We start from the raw sequence: 21,011 nt of genomic DNA, 5'->3' as shown, positions 1-21,011 counted from the left end.
TGGGACACAGACACTTTGACTTCTCTCACGAACAAAAGGAATACTTTTAAGCTTTGCTTCAGAACAGAAATTGAGGCACTGTGCGGTTGAACACAGTAAGTGCTGCATTTCTCTGATACTTTTTGTCATGAAAGCAAGTGTCCTTACAGGTAACCATTAGAGCTGGTAAGGAAACCAACCCTGAGAATATGGTGCAACTCTGATTAGAACAGGCACACTGCTAGAGCATTTCCAAATTTCAAATTATGACCCAGGATGTGCTCGCACTCCAGAAACACCATCTTTGTCTAGCATTTGGTCCCCGAGCAGTGGTATCCGTGCCTGAAGAATTCCTCTGAGCTTTATTTTGAAAATGTCTATATTGCAGCAGTTGAACTGCATCTCTTTGCCTCACCCCAGATTTCCAGCAGTGCGGTTGTCTCTGTTGTTTTTCAACTGCTCCCCATCAACACTCCGGAGGCTGCTTTCCTGGCTGGCTGATTGTCTGCAGGCTACTATGAAGAAGGAAGGAGCCCAAAATCAGTAGAAGGAAGCAAATTAGCCCCATCCTCAGTTAGTGCTACAAGGGAATGATGGGGCTGATAGTGGCCAAGAAGTCCAGTTCTGAACTTGTGGCTGGCAGCACCTGGAAGTAGCTGGGGGCCACGATTCTGATTGGTTATCGTAACTAGGCCACAGTAGATCAGGCAAAATGGTGTCCCTACACCATGGGGAACCTAAGCAATCACAAGTTGCCACAGGTGCAGTTTCATGGTACTGGTCCCAGGTGTACTGACCAGTCAGGATGGCAGGTATAGTGCTCATGCACAAATTCTCAGAAACAATAAAACGTGTAAACAGTAAAAAACGTGGCCTTGGGAACTACTGTCAGCAGGAGAGCAAAAATCTGTTTTGCACATCATATGACCGAACAAGCAACATTGTTTGTAGAACCAGGCTCTTTTCCCTGTTTAAACTACTCTTCGCAGCACAGCAGCATGTTTTAAACACAGGACTAGCACTCATTCAAAACAACACTAAACTTAAGTTTAAAAACTCTTTCAAAAGAGTACTAAAAGCTCACCCACATAAAACCTTTTAAGCGCTTTGGAAGGTGTCTGTCTGGTGTTACGCAGGCAAAGTGCCTGCAGCAGCATAAAAGAGCAATATGAGCTGGGCAGATTCCAATCCCTGACCACGTCGTCAACCACATAGTCACAGTTAACATGCTTTTGTAGATTAAGACAAACACTACGTCAGGAGAAGGAAAGTACTACAGGTAGTCCCCAGTTTAAGAACGAGTCCCATTCCCAAGGTCTGTCCTGAAGTCGAATTTGTATGTAAGCTGGAACAGTATTATTGTATAATACTGTGTAAGTAGCATTGTGTAATTAACTTGAATAATTGTGCAATTAACTTGAATCACTGTGTATTTAACTCGAATTTTGCCACCATACGCTCCATTCTTAACTATGGGTTTCCGTTAAATCAGGCATTCTTAACCCGGGGACTACCTGTACCTAACTGGAACAAGTAAAGGTGAATTAAATTGCCTCAGGTGTGGATTGGAGATGAGACAAAGGCAAGGTGATGAGGGTGTGTCATATAAAAATGGTTACCAGGGCGTGTTCATCCTACAGCTAAGGGACATAAAGAAGTCCATAGTCACTTCTGTCATTTGATCCTCCAGTGGATAAATACGCCCATAATGCAAGGAATGTTACACAAAACAGCTAGCCTTGCTCTATCTTGGGAAAAACTTAATATATTCAATAATCTGAACAGCTTAATATGAAATAGGAATATTCATCGTACATTATTACTCTGCCTATTCTCACTTCAGGTAACACTTCATCAGGTCATCAAAAGATCCTTAATATTAGAATTTCTTAAGTCCACTTAATTCTAGACTTTCACTCAGTAGACATTTTTGTATTAAGCAAATATTCCCATCTTGTAAACTAATTATGCTTCAAACAATAAGACAATTGTTTTGTAAATTAAATATGAAGATGTCAGAAGAGTAAGGGAGGAATCCAGCAAGATCAGAAATCAACCCACCTCTGCCCTTAAATCATTCTTGTCTGATACCATAGTCAGTGCTAACATTCAGAATATAGAAATAAAATACTATTTCTAAAAATAGTATTGCTTTCATTTTATTAAAATAGAAATTCTCAGACTTAGATTTGAGACTTTTGTGTCTACCTTTGAGCTAGTGTTGACTAGTCCCTGCAGTTTTCTTGGCAAGATTTTCAGAAGTGGTTTGCCTTTTGCCGCCTTCTTCCCAGGGCTAAGAGTGTGTGACTGGGGCCCAAGGTCATCCAGCTGGCTTATTGCCTAACGTAGGACTAGACTCATTCAGTTTCTAGCCTGGTGCCTCACCACTACACCTAACTGGCTCTCAGATTTGAGACCATTCAGTAATAACATTTTCCCAAATCTTCAGCATTATACTTATGCTTGGTTTATAGATTTGAAAATTAACCTAAATCAGTGTTCCACAAATGCTCTCATAATTACAGCACTGGAGCAGAACGAGTGGCCCCTCAGTTGAACAGTAACACACAGCATCCCACCTCCTTAACCATGCTGCCACGAGCTGTAATATAACAACAATCAGAGGGGCATTTTTTTTTATCTCCCCTACACTAAAATAGTGCAATCTGCACAGAGGAATACATGCACATTGAAAAAATGGACACTGAAACTACATGTATAACTGAGACTGTATCTGCAATAAATTAACAGATTGGTACTATTAAGTATATTACTGTCTCTTCTTTGGAGTTTTGGAAGATTTACACCTACAACAATTTTTTACCATTTAAAAGACATCCCTCTACAAAGATATTTATGATCAAAGCATAGCATCCATTGAGAATCATCATCCCCTTCCATCTAAAGATTTATGATGGGCAATTACCGAACTTGGGAGATGAAAGTACAATTTTCTTCTATCCCGTAATGGATTAGATGCCATGCAGGTCAGTAACAATTCTATACTATTAATTAGAAGAGACAGTTTTACTACAGGACATTGTAAATGAAATAGTCGAGGAAGAAATTTTAGTGAGAATACAGCTATTTTTAATAATTCAAATAGCAATTCATTATATCTATTATACATAGTTGCACAATTTGAGGCTGGTTAAATACAATCAATTTTCAAAATTTCTTGGAATAGTTTCCAGATTGCAACATGCAAGTGTCCATGAAAATATTTGGCTTTTTTTTTTTTTTTTTTTAAATTCTGAACAGGCACTTACATGAGGGAATCAAGTTCTCTCTATCACAGGCTTTAAGAATAAGAGAAATATCCCAGCACGCAGTATTCTCGGCTTTATCAAAGTGCCACAGTAATAAAACAGTTCTTTCCCAAATATAATTTAGTGATTTTACTTACTCATACAGTAAGTTAACCAACAATACTTGCACTGAAGTTTAGAAACATTTTTGATAAATAGGCCAAGTGAATTGTAAATGTGAGTAGCCTTCTATTCAACAGGTTCCATGGTGTGCTCAAACAGGCAGTGTGGTTCTGAAAACTATATGGTTAATTGTGAACAAATGGAGGCTAACAAGATTTGCCCAAAGATACTACATTCCAGAATGAATTATAAAAATAAACCAATCTTTTGCTGCACAAGAATACCATCTTGGGAAATTCAGGTGTTTTTCATCTATATACCTTTGTACAAGCCCACATTTCCTCACAGAAGCTCAGAATGGAAAAGGAATATGTTTTTCTACATTTGAGGAGGACGGTGAAAAACACGTATTTGATGCAAAAATAAAGTTTTGTGCAAATGATCCAGTATTCAAGAGTGTAATTAGTAAAAATTATATTAAAACATTTTATCATATACACACACCCTTAACTGAATCGAGGTTTAATGAGAGAATTCTGTATTTTAGCCCAGGTCATGCAAATCTTGAAGTGAATTGGAACCTGATAATAGAGTCATTGGAATGAGTATGCTAAGGGAAAGAAAAAAGAGAGCACAGCCACTCGTCTTAAAAAGCTAATTCTGAAAGAAGCTTGCTTACGCACATTCCTCAGAAAATTCTGAAAACAGTAATATGCTCTCAGATCTATTCCAAATACATAATATTTTATACATATTATCTACTTCCCTGGGCTAAACATAACAGTATCATTATAAAACCTGAATGTATCATTTTAAGACAATTTTTTATTAAGTCTCCAATGTTACAGATAGCAGACACTGAGGAAATATGTATGATATGCAGTTGGATATAGAAAGAAGAAATGCTTTAGTTTACCATCAGTGAAAGCAAAATTTAGATGCACCAGACTACATGCATGGAAACACATAACTAGACTTCTTTAAGCTTTATGTATCTCTGACTGCATCACACCAGACAAAAGTAAAATGTGCAGTATAAAATAGCTTAAGAAAGTTCCAGTGTTTCAGAAAGCACTTACTTTAAATGTATGTACACAATTGAATATTTACTTGAAGAATGTTTTAGTAGTGTGGGAAATGCAGCACTGTAAGATGAGGAAGACTGTTGTAATGTGAGTTTGGCCTTTCTTCCCTACAGGCTGTTGCCACCTTTAACCTGTTGATCTACTAACATATCAGTTTTTCATCCCATAGATCCAGTTCACATTTCAGGCTGTTCTGCAGATGCTTGTGGTTCTGGACTTTCAAACCGCTGATGGAAGTTGGTTCTTTGTTTCCTCAGTTTCTCAGGAGCTTTCCTCCAGAGAATGATTTCCTATGTCAAGATGCAAGAAAATACTGGATTAAAACACTGGTATTAGTCTATGTCACAGACCAAGCAGCTGCACTGGAAACTATCCAATCAGCCCATTTCTTTGCATGTACTTTTGATCTCCTGAAATACAGTATACTTAACTTAGCTGCACCATTTTTATTCTCCTTTATACAACAGAATGAAGGTAGTGGTGCAGGTAGTCCTTGCTTAACAACCATTCGTTCAGTGACCATTCAAAGTTACAATGGTGCTGAACGAATGGTAGTTACAGCCAGTCCTTGAAGTTACGGCACTGTAGTTCCCTCACAGTCACGTGATCAAAATTTGGTTTACAAAATTTACAACTGCAGCGTGCACTTCAACTCTACCCACCCACCTACCCGTCTATGCCCTTTAGGCCGCCCTGCACTCTGCCACCATCTACTCCTACTGCCTCCCGCTGACCTTCACCGTCTTCTTCCTTCTGCTGCTGCTGAGACGTGCCTGATCGAGGCAGCTGCTGACCCTTCACGAGGCCTCCACAACACTGTGCAAGACCTCCCTTGCACAGCTTCACAAAGGGTCAGCAGCTGCCTTGACCGAGTGTGCCTCATCAGCAGCAGAAGGAAGAAGATGGCAAAGGTCAACGGGGGGTAGACAGTGGCAAAATGCAGGGCAGCCAAAAGGGGGGTAGATAGGTGGCAGGGAGTTGAAGCAGAGGCGAGTGCAACAGGGCAGGAAAAGTATGAGGTCCTCGCCTAACGACACCGTGGTTCTGGACTAACGACTGAAACCAAAACTACTAGAACTGCTGTTGCTAAGCTATGTGGTCACATGATGTTTAGCCTAATGACTTCTTCACTTAGCAATGGAAATTCCAGTCCCAATTAAGGTAGTTAAACGAGGACTACCTGTATCCTACTGTGAGAAGGAGGTGTTTTAAGACCATATTAAGACATCAATATTAGCTGGTTATAAAGTAATGTCTAAACATAACATTCATAAGCATACAGTTTAATGTTGGAAAGTTTCTGTTCAGTGGGTGCAGATTCTGTAATTATGACAACTTCCCTGAGACAAAACCAAAAAGGTTTGTGATGTTAGTGTTTAATATATTTTAAAGCACATACTTTAATACAATTTTTGGCTGTAAAAGACTGCCACATTTCTGGAAGCTACTATAAATAAATCAATTTCATTAGAATATTCCAGTTGTAGAACATTATACCTGCTGCTTGAAGTACCGTCTGTCTTCTTCATCTACTAACACTAGGTTCAAGAAGTATCTTACTGAAAATTTTTTGTTTACATCTCTCATTGTAGGAGTAGGATCATAGCCAGCCAAGAAGAGTCTTATGGGAATAGACTCACCTTAAATTAAAAAAACAAAAACATTCTTAGTTTTGTTAAGTAAATTGGTTGCAATAGTTTAACACTGAATGATTTTGCAAATACACAGTTTATGACATTTTTATTATAAGCCATTTTTCAATAAAGCCAGCTGAGCTAAGTTTCTGGAGGGCACAAATGGCTTTGTGGAAGTTTCTTTTAGGGAATTTAAGATATCCTTCTGCATGCTATTTTCTGGGGAATCATAGCTTTGAAGAGATTTACACTTACGTCTTCTGTTTGACTTCTGACTGTCACTGTAGGAAACGAGATGCTGAGCTAGATAGCTTTTAGTCCAATAAACTCTCATTATATATTTAGTTTACCATCTGGCCTTATTTTACTTGCAACAAGAATTTTAATCAACCCTGGGGGTGGCTGGCGCCCTGATGATGCTCCCTGAGCTACTTACCAATTAACATCAACTCTTGGATTATATTTATTTCTTATTTATTTAGGTCTATTTTATATTGTATTTTTAACTGATTTTAGCTTCTCTGTAAACCAGCCAGAGTCGTTTTTTAACGAGATGGGCAGTGACAAATTTGATAAATAAATATAAAATATAAATATAAATATAAATATAAATAAAAATAAAAATAAAAATAAAGTAAAACGCTCAGATGATACTTACAGAATATCCTAACTATTCTGGATTACAGATAAATAAGAGCTAAATGCACCTACTCACCTTTAACTGGTGCACCATCCATTATTTCATATTTTGCAATAGTTTCTGTTTCTGTTGTTGTACTGGGTCCTAGATAATAATTATATGATTATTATATAAAATAATAATTATATAAAAGTACAAATAAGTAGCGTGATATTTAGTATAGCTTTTTCCCCAATTTTCTATTTATAACTGAATGCAATTATTTCAGTAGGCTAAAAGACAGTGTCAAGTACGCTTTAACTGAACATTATTAGCCTATTAAATTACAAATTATTTTAAAAAATGGTTCTTTCTAAATGTTATGGCAGAGTTTTAAATTAATTAACACTAAGCAAGGTTTTTGTACTCCTATAGTACTAAAACAAAGCATCAGGATAACTGTGAATATAGTGGTAAATCATGGCCAAAAGATGTGCTAGTTATTTCTGCACATCGATTTGCCAAAGTGAACAAATGTCATCCTAACTTCTAACTGAATATTTACTATAGTTTACTATTATTCTGAATCATCTCCATTATCAAAAACTCTATGCTATGCTTTTTTTGAGACTCTGTTTTATTTTAAGCCAATGTACAAAAGTCTTCCATCTTTCTTAATATAAACAAAAGACAGAACTAAATTATATATGACAATATAAGGGTAATGCTTCAAAAACTATTTCACAGGTCACTTGGAAGAAAAATGTTATTTGCAAATCAGAACTAGTTAAGTTTAAAGTTACAGTAATTTATCAGATGGCATTCATACAAATAAATTCTATTCTAAAAAATATTAAAAAATCAAGAGCCTAATAGAAAAAGTGAGACCTAAATGATTAACACCAAACTACTCTTTCTTCATCTTACCAATTCCAGTTATCTCTTTTTTTATCAGCTGTAATTCCATATGTTGAATTTTTATTCTTACTAAGAGGAAGTAAATTTTTCCAACAATCACATCCTTTAAGTGATACCTTAAGAGAAAGAAAGAGGATTTGTAAAAAGTTGAACTCTGTATGCATTAAATTAGTTTTAGAATTATGGGTGTATGCTGTATTTGCATAGCTGAAAGGAACATTATTGATCTAAAGTACCATTTTCATTCAAGAACAATCACACCTCCGAAGCTGTCAACTACCACTCCATCCAAGAGGATGTGTTCATGAGATACCTTAGAGACAACTCAGATGCTAAAGGATAAATGCCTAAAGTAAAAAAAAAAAAAAGTATTTTACAAAACACTGAGATATGCACCAAAAATAAGTAAGTTGGCCCTACATGCTGGTGCCAAAAGAAATCAGGTAGTGGTGCCTGTTGCTTAGGCAACAGATGTGAAAGGCCTCAAGTTATCAGAAAACACAGCTCCTATCTACGCACCTCTCACTGCATAGAAGCAATAGACCAAGGCAGCATATAATCAGTTTAATCGTAAGAAACACAGAAAAATGGCCATTAAATATATTAATTTAATAGGGATAAAAGCCTAGTAAAACTGACTAGTCCATACCTAGCATCTCTTCACTGTTAGAGAGAGACCAAAGTTTGGAACACAACTACTAAGTTGGGATGTTCACCAACTAACTGTTGATTTTTCCATCAGCCGTTGGCACAAAGCAGAGTTTCCCACAATTCAAGAGCAGGCAGGGAGTACTACACTGAAGTAAGTGTCCTTTAAATATATTTTCTCTAATACTGTTAGGACCTAAATCCTATTACTAGCATTTGAACTGAGCTCAAAAACAGACAATAGCTAGAGAGTCACATGGTCCAAAACCACAGCCAAAACTCCAGCTGCAAACATTTTTCAAAGCTACTACTTGACATGCCAGCAGCAACATAACATTCAAGAGTACCCCAACAGCTAACATACTGATGTATAGCAGAAAGAATGGTAAAATCTTGAGACAGCCATGTATATACTTCTAAACTCAGGCTGTAGTTAACTTGTGCAATATTTTAATGTTCCCTGCAAATAACTCATTCGCATCATAACAGAAAGCTACTATTCCAACTTTATCTGCTGTTCTTGTTGTTGTTGTTCAGTCGTTAAGTCGTCTCCAACTCTTCGTGACCCCATGAACCATATTGCGCCAGGCCTTCCTGTCCTTCACTGCCTCCCTGAATTTGCTCAGTTTCATGCTCATTGCTTCAGTGATGCTATCTAACCATCTCATCCTCTGCCGTCCTCTTCTCCTTTTGCCTTCAATCTTTCCCAGCATCAGGGTCTTTTCCAAAGACTCCTCTCTTCGCATTAGGTGACCAAAGTATCTGAGCTTGAGCTTCGTTATCAGTCCTTCCAATGAGCAATCAGGGTTGATTTCCTTTAAGATTGACTGGTTTGACCTCCTAGCAGTCCAGGGGACTCTCAAGAGTCTTCTCCAGCACCACAGTTCAAAGGCATCAATTCTTCGGCGCTCAGCCTTCTTTATGGTCCAGCTCTCACAGCCATACATTACTACTGGAAAAACCATAGCTTTGACTATGCGGATCTTGTCGGCAAGGTGACATCTCTGCTTTTTAATATGCTATCTAGGTTTGCCATAGCTTTCCTCCCAAGGAGCAAGCTTCTTTTAATTTCATGGCTGCAGTCTCCATCTGCGGTGATCTTGGAGCCCAAATAAATGAAATCTGTTACTGCTTCCATTTCTACCCCTTCTATTTGCCAGGAATTGATGGGTCCAGATGCCATGATCTTAGTTTTTTTAATGTTGAGTTTCAAGCCAGCTTTCGCACTCTCCTCCTTCACCCTCATCAAGAGGCCCTTTAGTTCTTCTTCACTTTCTGCCATTAGGGTGGTATCATCTGCATATCTGAGGTTGTTGATGTTTCTCCCTGCAATCTTAATTCCGGCTTGTGATTCTTCCAACCTGGCATTTCTCATGATGTACTCTGCATATAGGTTAAATAAGCAGGGTGACAGTATACAGCCTTGTCGTACTCCTTTCCCTATTTTGAACCAATCGGTTGCTCCGTGACTGGTTCTAACTGTTGCTTCTTGGCCCGCATACAGATTTCTCAGGAGACAGGTAAGATGGTCTGGTACCCCCATCTCTTTAAGAATTTGCCAGAGTTTGTTGTGATCCACACAATCGAAGGCTTTTGCATACTCAATGAAGCAGAAGTAGATGTTTTTCTGGAACTCTTGTGCTTTCTCCATGATCCAGCGAATGTTGGCAATTTGATCTCTAGTTCCTCTGCCTCTTCGAAACCCAGCTTGTACATCCAGTAGTTCTCGGTTCACGTACTGCTGAAGCCTAGCTTGTAGGATCTTGAGCATAACCTTGCTAGCATGTGAAATGAGTGCAATTGTGCGATAGTTTGAGCATTCTTTGGCATTGCCCTTCTTTGGAATTGGAACATAAACTGACCTTTTCCAATCCCGTGGCCACTGTTGCGTTTTCCAAACTTGCTGGCATATTGAGTGCAGCACTTTAACAGCATCATCTTTTAGTATTTTAAATAACTCAGCTAGAATACTGTCATCTCCACTAGCTTTGTTGTTAGCAATGCTTCCTAAGGCCCACTTGACTTCACTCTCTAGGATGTCTGGCTCAAGGTCCGTGACCACACCAGCATGGACATCAGGGACATTAAGATCTTTCTTGTATAGTTCTTCTGTGTATTCTTGCCACCTCTTCTTAATCTCTTCTGCTTCTGTTAGGTCCCTGCCTTTTCATGCTTTATCATGCCCATCTTTGCACTAAACGTTCCTTTGATATCTCCAATTTTCTTGAAGAGATCTCTAGTCTTCCCCATTCTATTGTTTTCCTCAATTTCTGTGCACTGTTCATTTAAGAAGGCCTTCTTATCTCTCCTTGCTATTCTCTGGAAATCTGCATTCAGTTGCTTATATCTTTCCCTTTCACCCTTGCTTTTCACATTCCTTCTTTCCACAGCTATTTGTAATGCCTCATCAGACAGCCATTTTGCTTTCTTGCATTTCTTTTTCCTTGGGATGGTTTTAGTTGCTGCCTCCTGTACAATGTTACAGACCTCCATCCATAGTTCTTCAGGCACTCTGTCTACCAAATCTAACCCTCTAAATCTATTCATCACCTTCACTGTGTACTCACAAGGAATATGATCTAAGTCATACCTGAGTGGTCTAGTGGTTTTCCCTACATTCTTCAATTTAAGCCTAAATTTTGCAGTAAGAAGCTCATGATCTGAGCCACAGTCAGCTCCTGGTCTTGTTTTTGCTGTCTGTATAGAGCTTCTCCATCTTTGGCTGCAAAGTATGTAATCGATCTGGTTTTGGTATTGACCATCTGTGATGTCCATGTGTAGAGTCGTCTCTTGTGTTGTTGGAAAAGAGTGTTTGCTATGACTAGCTTGTTCTCTTGACAGAATTCTATTAGCCTTTGCCCTGCTTCATTTTGTGCTCCAAGGCCAAACTTGCCTGTTATTCCGATTACTCCTTGACTTCCTACTTTAGCATTCCAATCCCCTATGATGAAAAGGACATCTTTTTTTGATGCTAATTCTAGAAGGTATTGTAGGTCTTCATAGAACCGGTCAACTTCAGCTTCTTCGGCATCAGTGGTTGGGGCGTAGACTTGGATTACTGTGATGTTGAATCGTTTGCTTTGGATACGCACTGAGATCATTCTGTTGTTTTTGAGGTTGTACCCCATTACTGCCTTTCCCACTCTCTTATTCACTATGAGTGCAACTCCATTTCTTCTAAGGGTTTCTTGGTTTCTGCTGTTCTAGGGATGCTTTTAACACACAGGGAACATCCATGAATGTGATTCCCCTACCCGAATCTGAAGTCTAATCTATCATCTCAAAACTCACCACCTCAATTTTCTATATGAGTAGACAATTCTATATGTAAGAAAATAGAAAAGCTATACAAACAATGTTTCAAAGTAAGATGAATCCTTCTGAATTGTGATCACCATGGGAGAAAAGACTGGCACAGTTTTCCCTACATACAATAACTGTCAATCAGTCAATCATTCCTATGTGCCTTGAACTGTTCTTGCCTGGCTGGTTTTTCAAGTTCATGTGTGTAGTTCATTTAGATCAGACCTACTTGGATTTGTTATATTCAAATTCTATATGCAGACAGTCTTCAATGCCAACTTCCATTTTAATAGAGTTGTTAACATCTGGGTATGTTGCAAGCTGGTGAACAATAAGGTCATATTCTTTAACCAAGTCTGATAATCTTCTTACTATTGTCACTTTAAGGAAATACCTATAAAAGAATAACATTATTGGAGACTGCATAACAGAATATTTAAAAACACACATACGTTGACTTCTCTCCTTCAATACAGGCAACTCTGTAGAGATAGCTATCTGTATTAAATCAACATCAGTAGACTGTTTTAAGGCTCATAAATTGCATTAGTAGTTTGACACATATTAATCAACTCAATTAACATACTTTAGCTTCACAACCATGTAACTTAGTAAGAGTTCTTTTATTCCCCAAAGCAAAACAGAAGATGTTCAATGTCATAATACAAAATGTATGTACATGTCTATAGAAAGAATTTATTTTGAACCCATTTGGTTGTAACTTTTGAGTGCTTCAGTATCCCTTTCCAAAATACAGACTTCATAATGAAACCTTTGAGAGTTTTTTAGGGCTTCCGTTTGTTGGGGTTTTTAAAATCATAATTAGACTATGATGAAACCATATAGATTACTCTTTTTACCATACATATGCTTGACTTTTTCTGCTTGGCATTTCTATTTCTTAAACTTTAGAATATTAAAATAAGGGATTTTTATAATAAAAGCAAAAAAATACTCTTCTTCCTTTTGGTTGTGGAAGCCTCTTTTTGATCAAATATGTCTCTACAAACAGAAAAACATATTTGATTTAATCTATTGAATTTTAAGATGTATGCATACTGACATCCCAGTTCAGCTAAATTAGAGTGCTATAGCTAGCCGCATAAAAACTGCATTTCAGTTTTCATACCTCAATCTGACATTGGCACCAATGTAGGATTCATATGGCTTTTCAACTTGCATAAATTCAAAGTCATAGCTTCTACTTTGTGTTAATTCACCAGGTAAGGCCAGCTCTTTCACTAAGTTTACAAATTCATGAGTATTGCTCTTGTCATTGAAAAGTTCTACAAAATTAAGGAACACAATCAGAAAACACATAACAGAAACATTTCTGAAGAGAATGCAACAGTTTTTTAAAAATCATTTGTTATTTGGGTTGTTGTAAGCAATGGACTTACAAAAACACAAAGAAGACAGAAGTTTTTTTTTTAAAGTGTAACGAAGAAAGAACCTAAAAAATAAATTTAGCATTTACAAACATTTAATTTAATAATTCTTTAATAGTTCAATTACAATGCAAGGATCTTGTATTCCGCTAGAACTCAACTCTTTTGTTAATGATGTTGCATAAGAGCCTAACATATTTTAATATCAACAAAGCCAATTTAACTAACAAGCATTTTTATACTGTACATTTAACAATTCAAATTTTGGCAGGACTTCCTCCTCCCAGTTTTACATTTCTCATACTATAAGCATGGATCAATTCTTTAAAAAATGTTTGCTGATGAAACATAATATACAAGACTATACTCAGTATTATGCAAGCAAATTTCCTCTTGAGTCACAGGACTTTCCCTTATTCTCTTCCTCTATCCCAGTCTTGCTCCATAATCCTGTAGACCAGGAATTCCTAACTTGAGTTCTATGGATAGGTTTCAGTAAGTCTTTGGACTCGGATGGGAAAAAAATTAAAACCTTATTTTCATAAACCTATAACAAATTTAGCTTGTTGTTATTGATTTCATGGTTTAATAAAGAAGCAGGTATATTACCATATTACTTATTCTTTTTTTTAATATTTTGATAACTGTATTTGAGTATAATTGGTCTCCTTCATAATACATTTGTTATATATTTTATTGTATGCATTTAAATACATTTTTTGATAAGGGTTCTGTAGGTTTCACCAGCCTCTAAAAGGAATCCATGGCACAAAAAGATTTAAAAACCCTGCTCTAAACCATATGTGCATGGAATGCATGGAGTGCATGGAGAAAAAAGAATCCAATCTACTACCGGAAGCTGTACCCTCAGTGCAACTACAATATTGATATCACCTAGAAACTAAAGAAACATTCAAGAAGAAAAGCAAAGTGTAGAAAAGTTCTTCCAATCAATTATATCATCTTTACTTACTGTACCAGTTTTAGGACCAACTTAGTAACCAGTACCTTGTGCAAAACATTTCGCAACATGTGGGAGCATAAAGGTACCTCTTTAAATCACTGAAGCAGCTGTGCCGTTTGCAAGGCTCACACAACAGGTTTGGAAGTTGTCTCTGGCTATCTCTATGTATGTGCCAAGGAAGATGAGGCTGCTTTAACATTCCTGCTCTAGCACATTGTGAAGCTCCCCTTTTGAATGTTTTGCACAACCCACCACCAATATGTGGATCATATTGTAAAACTGTACACTTTTTATAGGATAATAGCTTGATAAAACAGTAGAAGAAATTTTTAATTCTTTCTTCTCAAATATTGTAGTATTTACTTCAAAAAATACATATTCAACATATTTGAAACTGCTTCATTGGCTACATTGTCATATAAAAATCCACTTTTAATGTATATCATATTACATTATATATTCAAATAAAATTAATCAGCAATCCCAAACAGTTCATTCGTTATTAAATTCAATATCCTTGCTATTCAGCTATCTCAGTATTATTCTAGTGCCAAGTCCAGATTAAGATTTCTACAAATTATGGTAAACATTTTACAATTATCCATATTCAGTGCCAGTTCTATAACTCACCAATTTGCCCTACGAATTCAATTCTTATTCCTTGATGCTCTAGCCTCTTTCCATGTTGTTTAAAGACTATGTTTACCTGCAACAAACCAAAATACTAATGTAACACTTCTGTACCTCTGCAAAGTTTCATAGATCATTATTTATACGAGGATGTCACTGCAAATATTTATTGGAACAATCTTTCATTATATTTGTAGAACCTATCTTTTTGTATGCATACCTTCAAGTCAGTCTTGACTCCTGACAACTACACAGATATGTCCATGCAGTTTTCTTCGCAATATTTTCAGAAGTAGTTTTCCACTGCCTTCTTCCTAGGGCTGAGAGGAAGTAACTGGCTCGAAGTCACCCAATAGGCTTTCGTGCCTAAGACAGGACTAGAACTCAAAATCTCTTGGTTTCTAGCCAGTACCTTCAACCACTACACTCTAACCCTAGAACACATCATGGCTTACAACAATTTAAAATAAAACTCCTCAGAAAAGAAACACCCAGGAACAAAGCATAAACATGATTTTTAGAAAAGAGCATGATTTTCTGATCCGGCAGAGAAGGCATGTTGCGGATCCCATCAGTGAGAGAATATTGACTGGCGGGTCCTAGGAAGAGAGCCTTCTCTGCCGTTGCCCCCACCCTATGGAATACTCTACCCCCAGAGGTGAGGCGTGCCCCTACCCTCCCAGTTCTTTGGAGGGAATTGAAGACTTGGCTCTGCCAAGTTGTGTGGGATGAGGAAAGATACAACTGACCCTGGGGATGGCTAGCACCTTGACGATGCTCCCTGAGTTTATTAACACCTAATTAACATCTGCCTCTTGGAAGTATTATAAAGGAAGTTTGTTTTTAGTATATTTTAATTAATTAATTAATGTTTATTTATTTTAATTGATGTTTTATTCTATTTTTACTGTAAACCACCCAGAGTCACTTCACAGTGAGAGGGGCAGTGACAAATTTGAAATATAAATAAATATAATTTAAGAAATTAATATTATTATTTATTGAATTTGTATTTTGCCAACTCCTTTCAGTTTCATGGTGGCTTACAAATAGAATATCAAGATACAAATATTAACAAATATAAACAGAGAGCAAACTCCACTCCATTCTAGCACTGAAGATGTTACCTAGCCAGATAACAAAACATTTGCAAGAAAACAACCAAGCTCAGAGAATCCCAAGGGCTCCACAGTTCAACCTTGAGCTACACGTATTCTTTTCTACTGATACAAATATTAAATATATCTATCTGGCAATACAAAAATCACAAAAGTTCAGGAAAGAATGATGAAGTTAATCTATTCTAATGCTTAAGGAAGCCCTCTGTAGGTAGGTAGTCTTTGACAGTAATCACAGATCCTAGAAACAGGGAACTGTTTGAGCCGAGGTATCTCTTTTTGCCCTGCAATTTCAAGAGTCTTAGGGATTGGAGAGGACAGGACTAAACTTTTTGGTCTAGATTTTGGGAGAGGAACTTAAAGGAATAGGTAAGATGCTGTTGTTAGTTTTTCCTTCCCTCACTTAAAATTAACATACACCTGACCAAAGCCTCAAAACAGATACGATTATAAGGGCACAGCTTTCATAATGAAATCACTTGCTAACATATAGAATGATAATACAGTCTAGCTTTACTCAGAAAGCAAAATAAAACTAATTAACCAACTGCTGAAACTCTAAGGCACACTACAGCCTTATTAATGTATGTTTCCGCTTATATGTTCCATAAAATGCCATTTTGAGGGTAGGAACAATGAATTTACCTTTCCTGAAACAGATTCTCCATCATAGAACAAATAATGTTTTTCTATTTTATTATCTTCTGTTTTGATTTCAGCTGTTTTTCGTGATTCAGCATCATTCAGAACAACATCAATCTCACATATGGGACCAAACAAGCTTCCAAGAAAACTCTGCAATAAAAGTAATATTTATTTAAATGTACAAAATAGCAACTTTATCAAGTACAATACTGCAGACAGAAATATTGGAAGTTTTAAGAAGTTGCAATTATTCAAAGTAAAAATTAAAATCCTATAAATTCATAATAGAAAGAAACTGTGACAGCAAGATATTAGGACCAGAATAGTGCTAAAATCACTGTGGAAAAGTAGAAGTTTTGCTATAATAGAAAGTTGGCTACCTTTTATAACAAAGTAGAATCCCTCTACTCTGTATCACTCTAAATGAATGATAAAACATTTTAAATCACTTTATATCATAACCTTCCTAGAGGATTTTAAAAAATGTTTTTAAATATTTCTAGGTTTCATTTCTAGGTTTTAAATATTTCACAGGAATGTAATCCACATTAAATTCATATATGTAATGTATTTAAATGTAAATTAAATTAATATACTAGATACATGCTTCTCTAAGAAAAATACAAGTTATATTCAAACTCCATTAGAGAACCCTAATTAATCAACTTTGCCCCAAAGCTACTTTGATAAGTGAAAAGGGGAAGAGCAAAATTTCATCCCTACATCTGAATAATTTTCAGTTTGATTGCTACAGATCCTGTTCATTCATTCTCTTTCCCCCCACATATCTAGAAGAAACAACACTGGGACAGATCTGGCCCTATTATATTAGTTAAAAATTGTTTTATAAGAATGAAAATAAAATCAACATGTTAAGAGTATATAATATTCAGGAAGTCAAATCCCCGCCCAGAGTTTCTGCCTATACCAGTAGTCTCTAAAGTTTGGACCTAGTAGACATTATGGGCATTCTCATGAAATGGCTGCCATGATGGGCTCTGCCAATTACCAAACACCCCCTTATGAGACAGCAGGCTGATGAGGCTACTACTTCCTACCAGTCTCTTCTATCACTCTATACTCTCTACCAACTCAATTCTTTCTTTGCAGGTGAGCTCCCTTCCAAACAAAGCACAGACAAAGTAGGTGCCGTAGAATCTATTGCCCACATTCAACTGTACTGCTGCTTCTATACAGATATTAGAATCCATTTTATTTCCTCTCACCTGGTAAATACCCAAGTCACTCTGATACTTTCCATATACAAATTCTGCTTTCTGATCAAAAGGGCTCTACCTTTCTGGATGTTGCCAAATTCTGTTCTGCTGCTAGTAAGACATTTAAGCTGACCAATCCCCATCCCTCAATATAGTATAACTGTACCTAACTTTTGAACAATACTAAATAAGTATATATAAATAGATGTCACTTTATTCTATTTTATTTTAGCCCATTTATATCTTACATTTTTAGGTTTATGCCTTAGTTTTAGATAAATAATATTCTGGGGTCTTTTTGGTCCTAGAGACATAGCTTACAATGGTAAGAATAGTGACGATAATATTCTGTATTATTCTTTTAGCTTGTGTTTTATGTTTGGTCCTCCTCTTTTACTTTTAAACAGTTCATTAATTGTTTTGTTCTATACTAGTCTTTGACCGAAATAAAGTTTGACTGACTGAAAACAAAGCACTGAGCTGCAACTATCCACCACTTATTTTCTGTGACAACTAGAGGCATTGCTGGAAATGCCTCTACTCTGAAGCTGGTGCCCTGCAGCATGCTGCCAGCTTCCCTTTTTAATTATGAAAAGAAACTCCAAAAAATCAGGAACTAGCAGGCACTGAGGGAGGCATTAGCAGGCACCTTGGCACCAAGAGTGGCACAGTGGGGACCCAAGGCTTATAACTTCAAATGTACTTCCTTCCTCTCTCGTTTTCATGATCACCTAATATATTATCTTTCATCTGCTGTTTAATCGTTTTGCTCAAAATCATGGAATGAAGCCGCAGCTTGTCATATGAACCCAGAACTCTAGGCAATTCTAACTTGAGAGGGAGAAATAATGTTTACAAACTTTACTGTAAGATGGTCTTGCTGTATCATCTTCATCTAGAAGAATTTTTTTTTAGTTTCTGGAATAGAAACAGAAGACTAAGGAGGCCCTATAAAATGAGGCTATTCCAGCCACTGATATTCTTTTCCCCTTATAACTCCATCCTGTGAGTGCAAGGGGGTGAAAGAGGGCAGAAGGGCTGTGGAGTAGCCAAACCTTCCCCTAACCCATCCGCAACTGGTTCTTCCTACACTCCCTATACTTTTGAACAATTATTGTTTCTTGTTTAAAGCTTTCCATACTGACTGCCAGCAGCTTCTGCATACCACTGTGAAGAAAAGCAAGCTAAAACAAACCATGAGTTAAGACTTTTTCTTTTGTCTTAGTTATAGAGTAGACATTTCTAGAAAATGACAAGCAAAGTTTTTACATTCCAGTAACAAGCACATTAAAACCACACTGAGATGCAAAGTGGAGCCAGATGGAACCATAAGCTTTGTTAACAGCATGGATGAGTGGAAAATGATAAACCATGTTGACCATATCTTGATATGGTACCATATCTGGATTGCGAAAAACCAGACAGCTACTGGAGTTTCCTTTCTGTTGCTCTCTATCATCCAATGGTTGTCCAGATTTTTCAGCCCAGATATGGTAGCCCTATATCTACCCAGTGAGAGAAAACACAATTACAAGGATCCTAGCAGGCTCATTTACATCACATCAACCTTAACCATCCAAATCAAACCATTCCTCCAAATAATAGTCGGCATGATACAGCAGGAAGAGTATTGCCTTTATGTGGAAAACAGGGTGGCGCACCAGATAATCTTTTAGTCCAATCTAGCTGGATTTTTTAAAATTTTAGCTGTTGTCTTTAGTAATATCTAAAGATGATAGAAGCAGCTAAAGTTTTGTATGTTTCATATCCTTTTGAAGAGTAAGAAAGTCAGTGAATTTAAGAGCTTGAGATATTGTTGCAACATGGATGGGAAGGAATGCATTAACAGAACTTATCTAACAATACTTCCCCTTGGAGGAATCATTGAATGGATATTCTTTCTTCCCCAAAGTCCATATTTTAGAAAATGCAACAAACTACTGAAACTTTGTCAGTAACATTTACGTTCCTTTTCATAACAAGCTTTCAAAAACAAGCAATTTCCATCTAACATAAACTTTAATGTTGTACATGATGCTTCAGTGTAGAATGTCAAAAATTATCCACATCAGCTATAGCAGCTGCTGTGTCAAAACTGATTTCAGCTACTGCAAAAATAAATTAATACCGAAGGCGTACCAACTTATGACATCTCAAATTATTTTTTGAAATAAAAAACTTCTGCATATTTACAAGGCACACAAAATATTAACTTGAAAACAAGCTATATAAGGATTTCTAAAGGAAAGATAACAGAAAGCTCTGTATTCTACAAAGAGCACAATAGAAATCAGTAAATATATTATGATGAGCCCGTTTTCTATACTTATCAGCTTCAATAGGTAACATATATTCCCTGAGCTCGATTGTTAAATCAATCCCTTATTGCTCTTCAAGCTCACTAGCCAAATAAGGTTTAGCTACACATCAGGGTAAAAAGATGGCAAGAAGTACAGCGGTTGCTGCATATGGGAAGAAAAGTGAGTGCTTCATTACTTGTCCAATTCTTTCAAGCTGCCTCCCTTTCAAGGATTCCCAGCATAGCTCTGCCTTTTTAGCAATTAATAATAAATGGAATCATCCTACCTGCCACAAGTACTGCCCCTGCAAGAGAGGTTCCCCATCCCACCATTCTGCAACTTGCGTATGCTTTCCAAGCACATGCCCAGCACGCCTACATTAGGATTATAAAGACTGGGAGAAACACTAGACAGCGCCAAAGAGAAACCGGACGTAACTCTTTGCTGCCATTTAGCGGTCCTACGGATTTTTGCAAGCCCGATCTGATCGCCTTAAATAACCACCCAGAGACAGTAAGATTAACGGCAAAGTATAAAGTTGGAAGGTACAGTAGTTCACATCCAAAGGAGCCACCACCTCTGCAATCCCCGCGGTGTTCCCTTACATACGAAACTACTTCTCTGCTCCTCGGCTCTCGGGCGTCGCGATTAGACAGACACGCACTCAGCCGAAGGGCGACGGCAGCACCGCGAGGGCTTCCCCCACCCGCCCCACCGAGTGCGCGCGCACGCACGCGACTTGGTTTCAACGTCACCGAGAAAGGCGGAGTGCGCGCGTGGAGGGACGAGGAGGGGGGCCGAAAGCGAGTGGCCGCCCCCGCGCGCGAAGAAACGGCCCTCGGTGGGGGCGGGGTCAGCAGTCGAAGAAGGAACGGAGGGGAACACCATCTCCATGGGAACGACCAGCCCTTCTCACAGCCTCCCTGCCTCAAGAGCGCCAAAGGCCCGGCCCGCTCAGAAGGGGGGCCAAGGGGAAAGCAGCGGCGGCGCTGTTCACAACACAACAGCCCCCCGTCTGCTCCATCGCGGGGCGTCCCAACAGCCTCAATATTCCCCCGCCTCGTAAACCGGGTCGCCGCTCACTTACCATTGTCAGGCAGAGTCCAGCCCCCCTCCCCAAGCAACCGTAGCAACTCCGGCCCGCGCCACTATCATGTGACCGAAGAGGCCGTCACTTCATTCCACGCCCCCG

The 21,011-nt window shown here is 37.8% G+C and overlaps 1 protein-coding gene across 1 annotated transcript; it reads right to left on the bottom strand.

Moving 5' to 3' along the window:
• Positions 1-3,046: 3,046 nt before the first annotated feature.
• On the bottom strand, positions 3,047-21,001 carry VPS26A (VPS26 retromer complex component A). Its single transcript, XM_088144326.1, has 9 exons — positions 20,907-21,001; positions 16,303-16,452; positions 14,540-14,615; positions 12,687-12,843; positions 11,787-11,951; positions 7,616-7,722; positions 6,785-6,853; positions 5,933-6,075; positions 3,047-4,725 (listed from the first exon to the last, which is right to left on the bottom strand). Exons 1-9 carry the CDS (start codon positions 20,907-20,909, stop codon positions 4,612-4,614), a joined length of 984 nt encoding a protein of 327 aa, XP_088000452.1. The 5' UTR covers positions 20,910-21,001; the 3' UTR covers positions 3,047-4,611.
• Positions 21,002-21,011: the final 10 nt, after the last annotated feature.

This window comes from Python bivittatus, unplaced genomic scaffold (assembly GCF_059951505.1).
Source record: "Python bivittatus isolate LINGU-HERP-01145 unplaced genomic scaffold, Pbiv_v1 ctg000400_np1212, whole genome shotgun sequence".
NCBI classification, from domain to species: domain Eukaryota; kingdom Metazoa; phylum Chordata; class Lepidosauria; order Squamata; family Pythonidae; genus Python; species Python bivittatus.
Note: the sequence above shows the minus strand (reverse complement) of the source record. Positions and strands in the feature narration are given on the sequence as shown.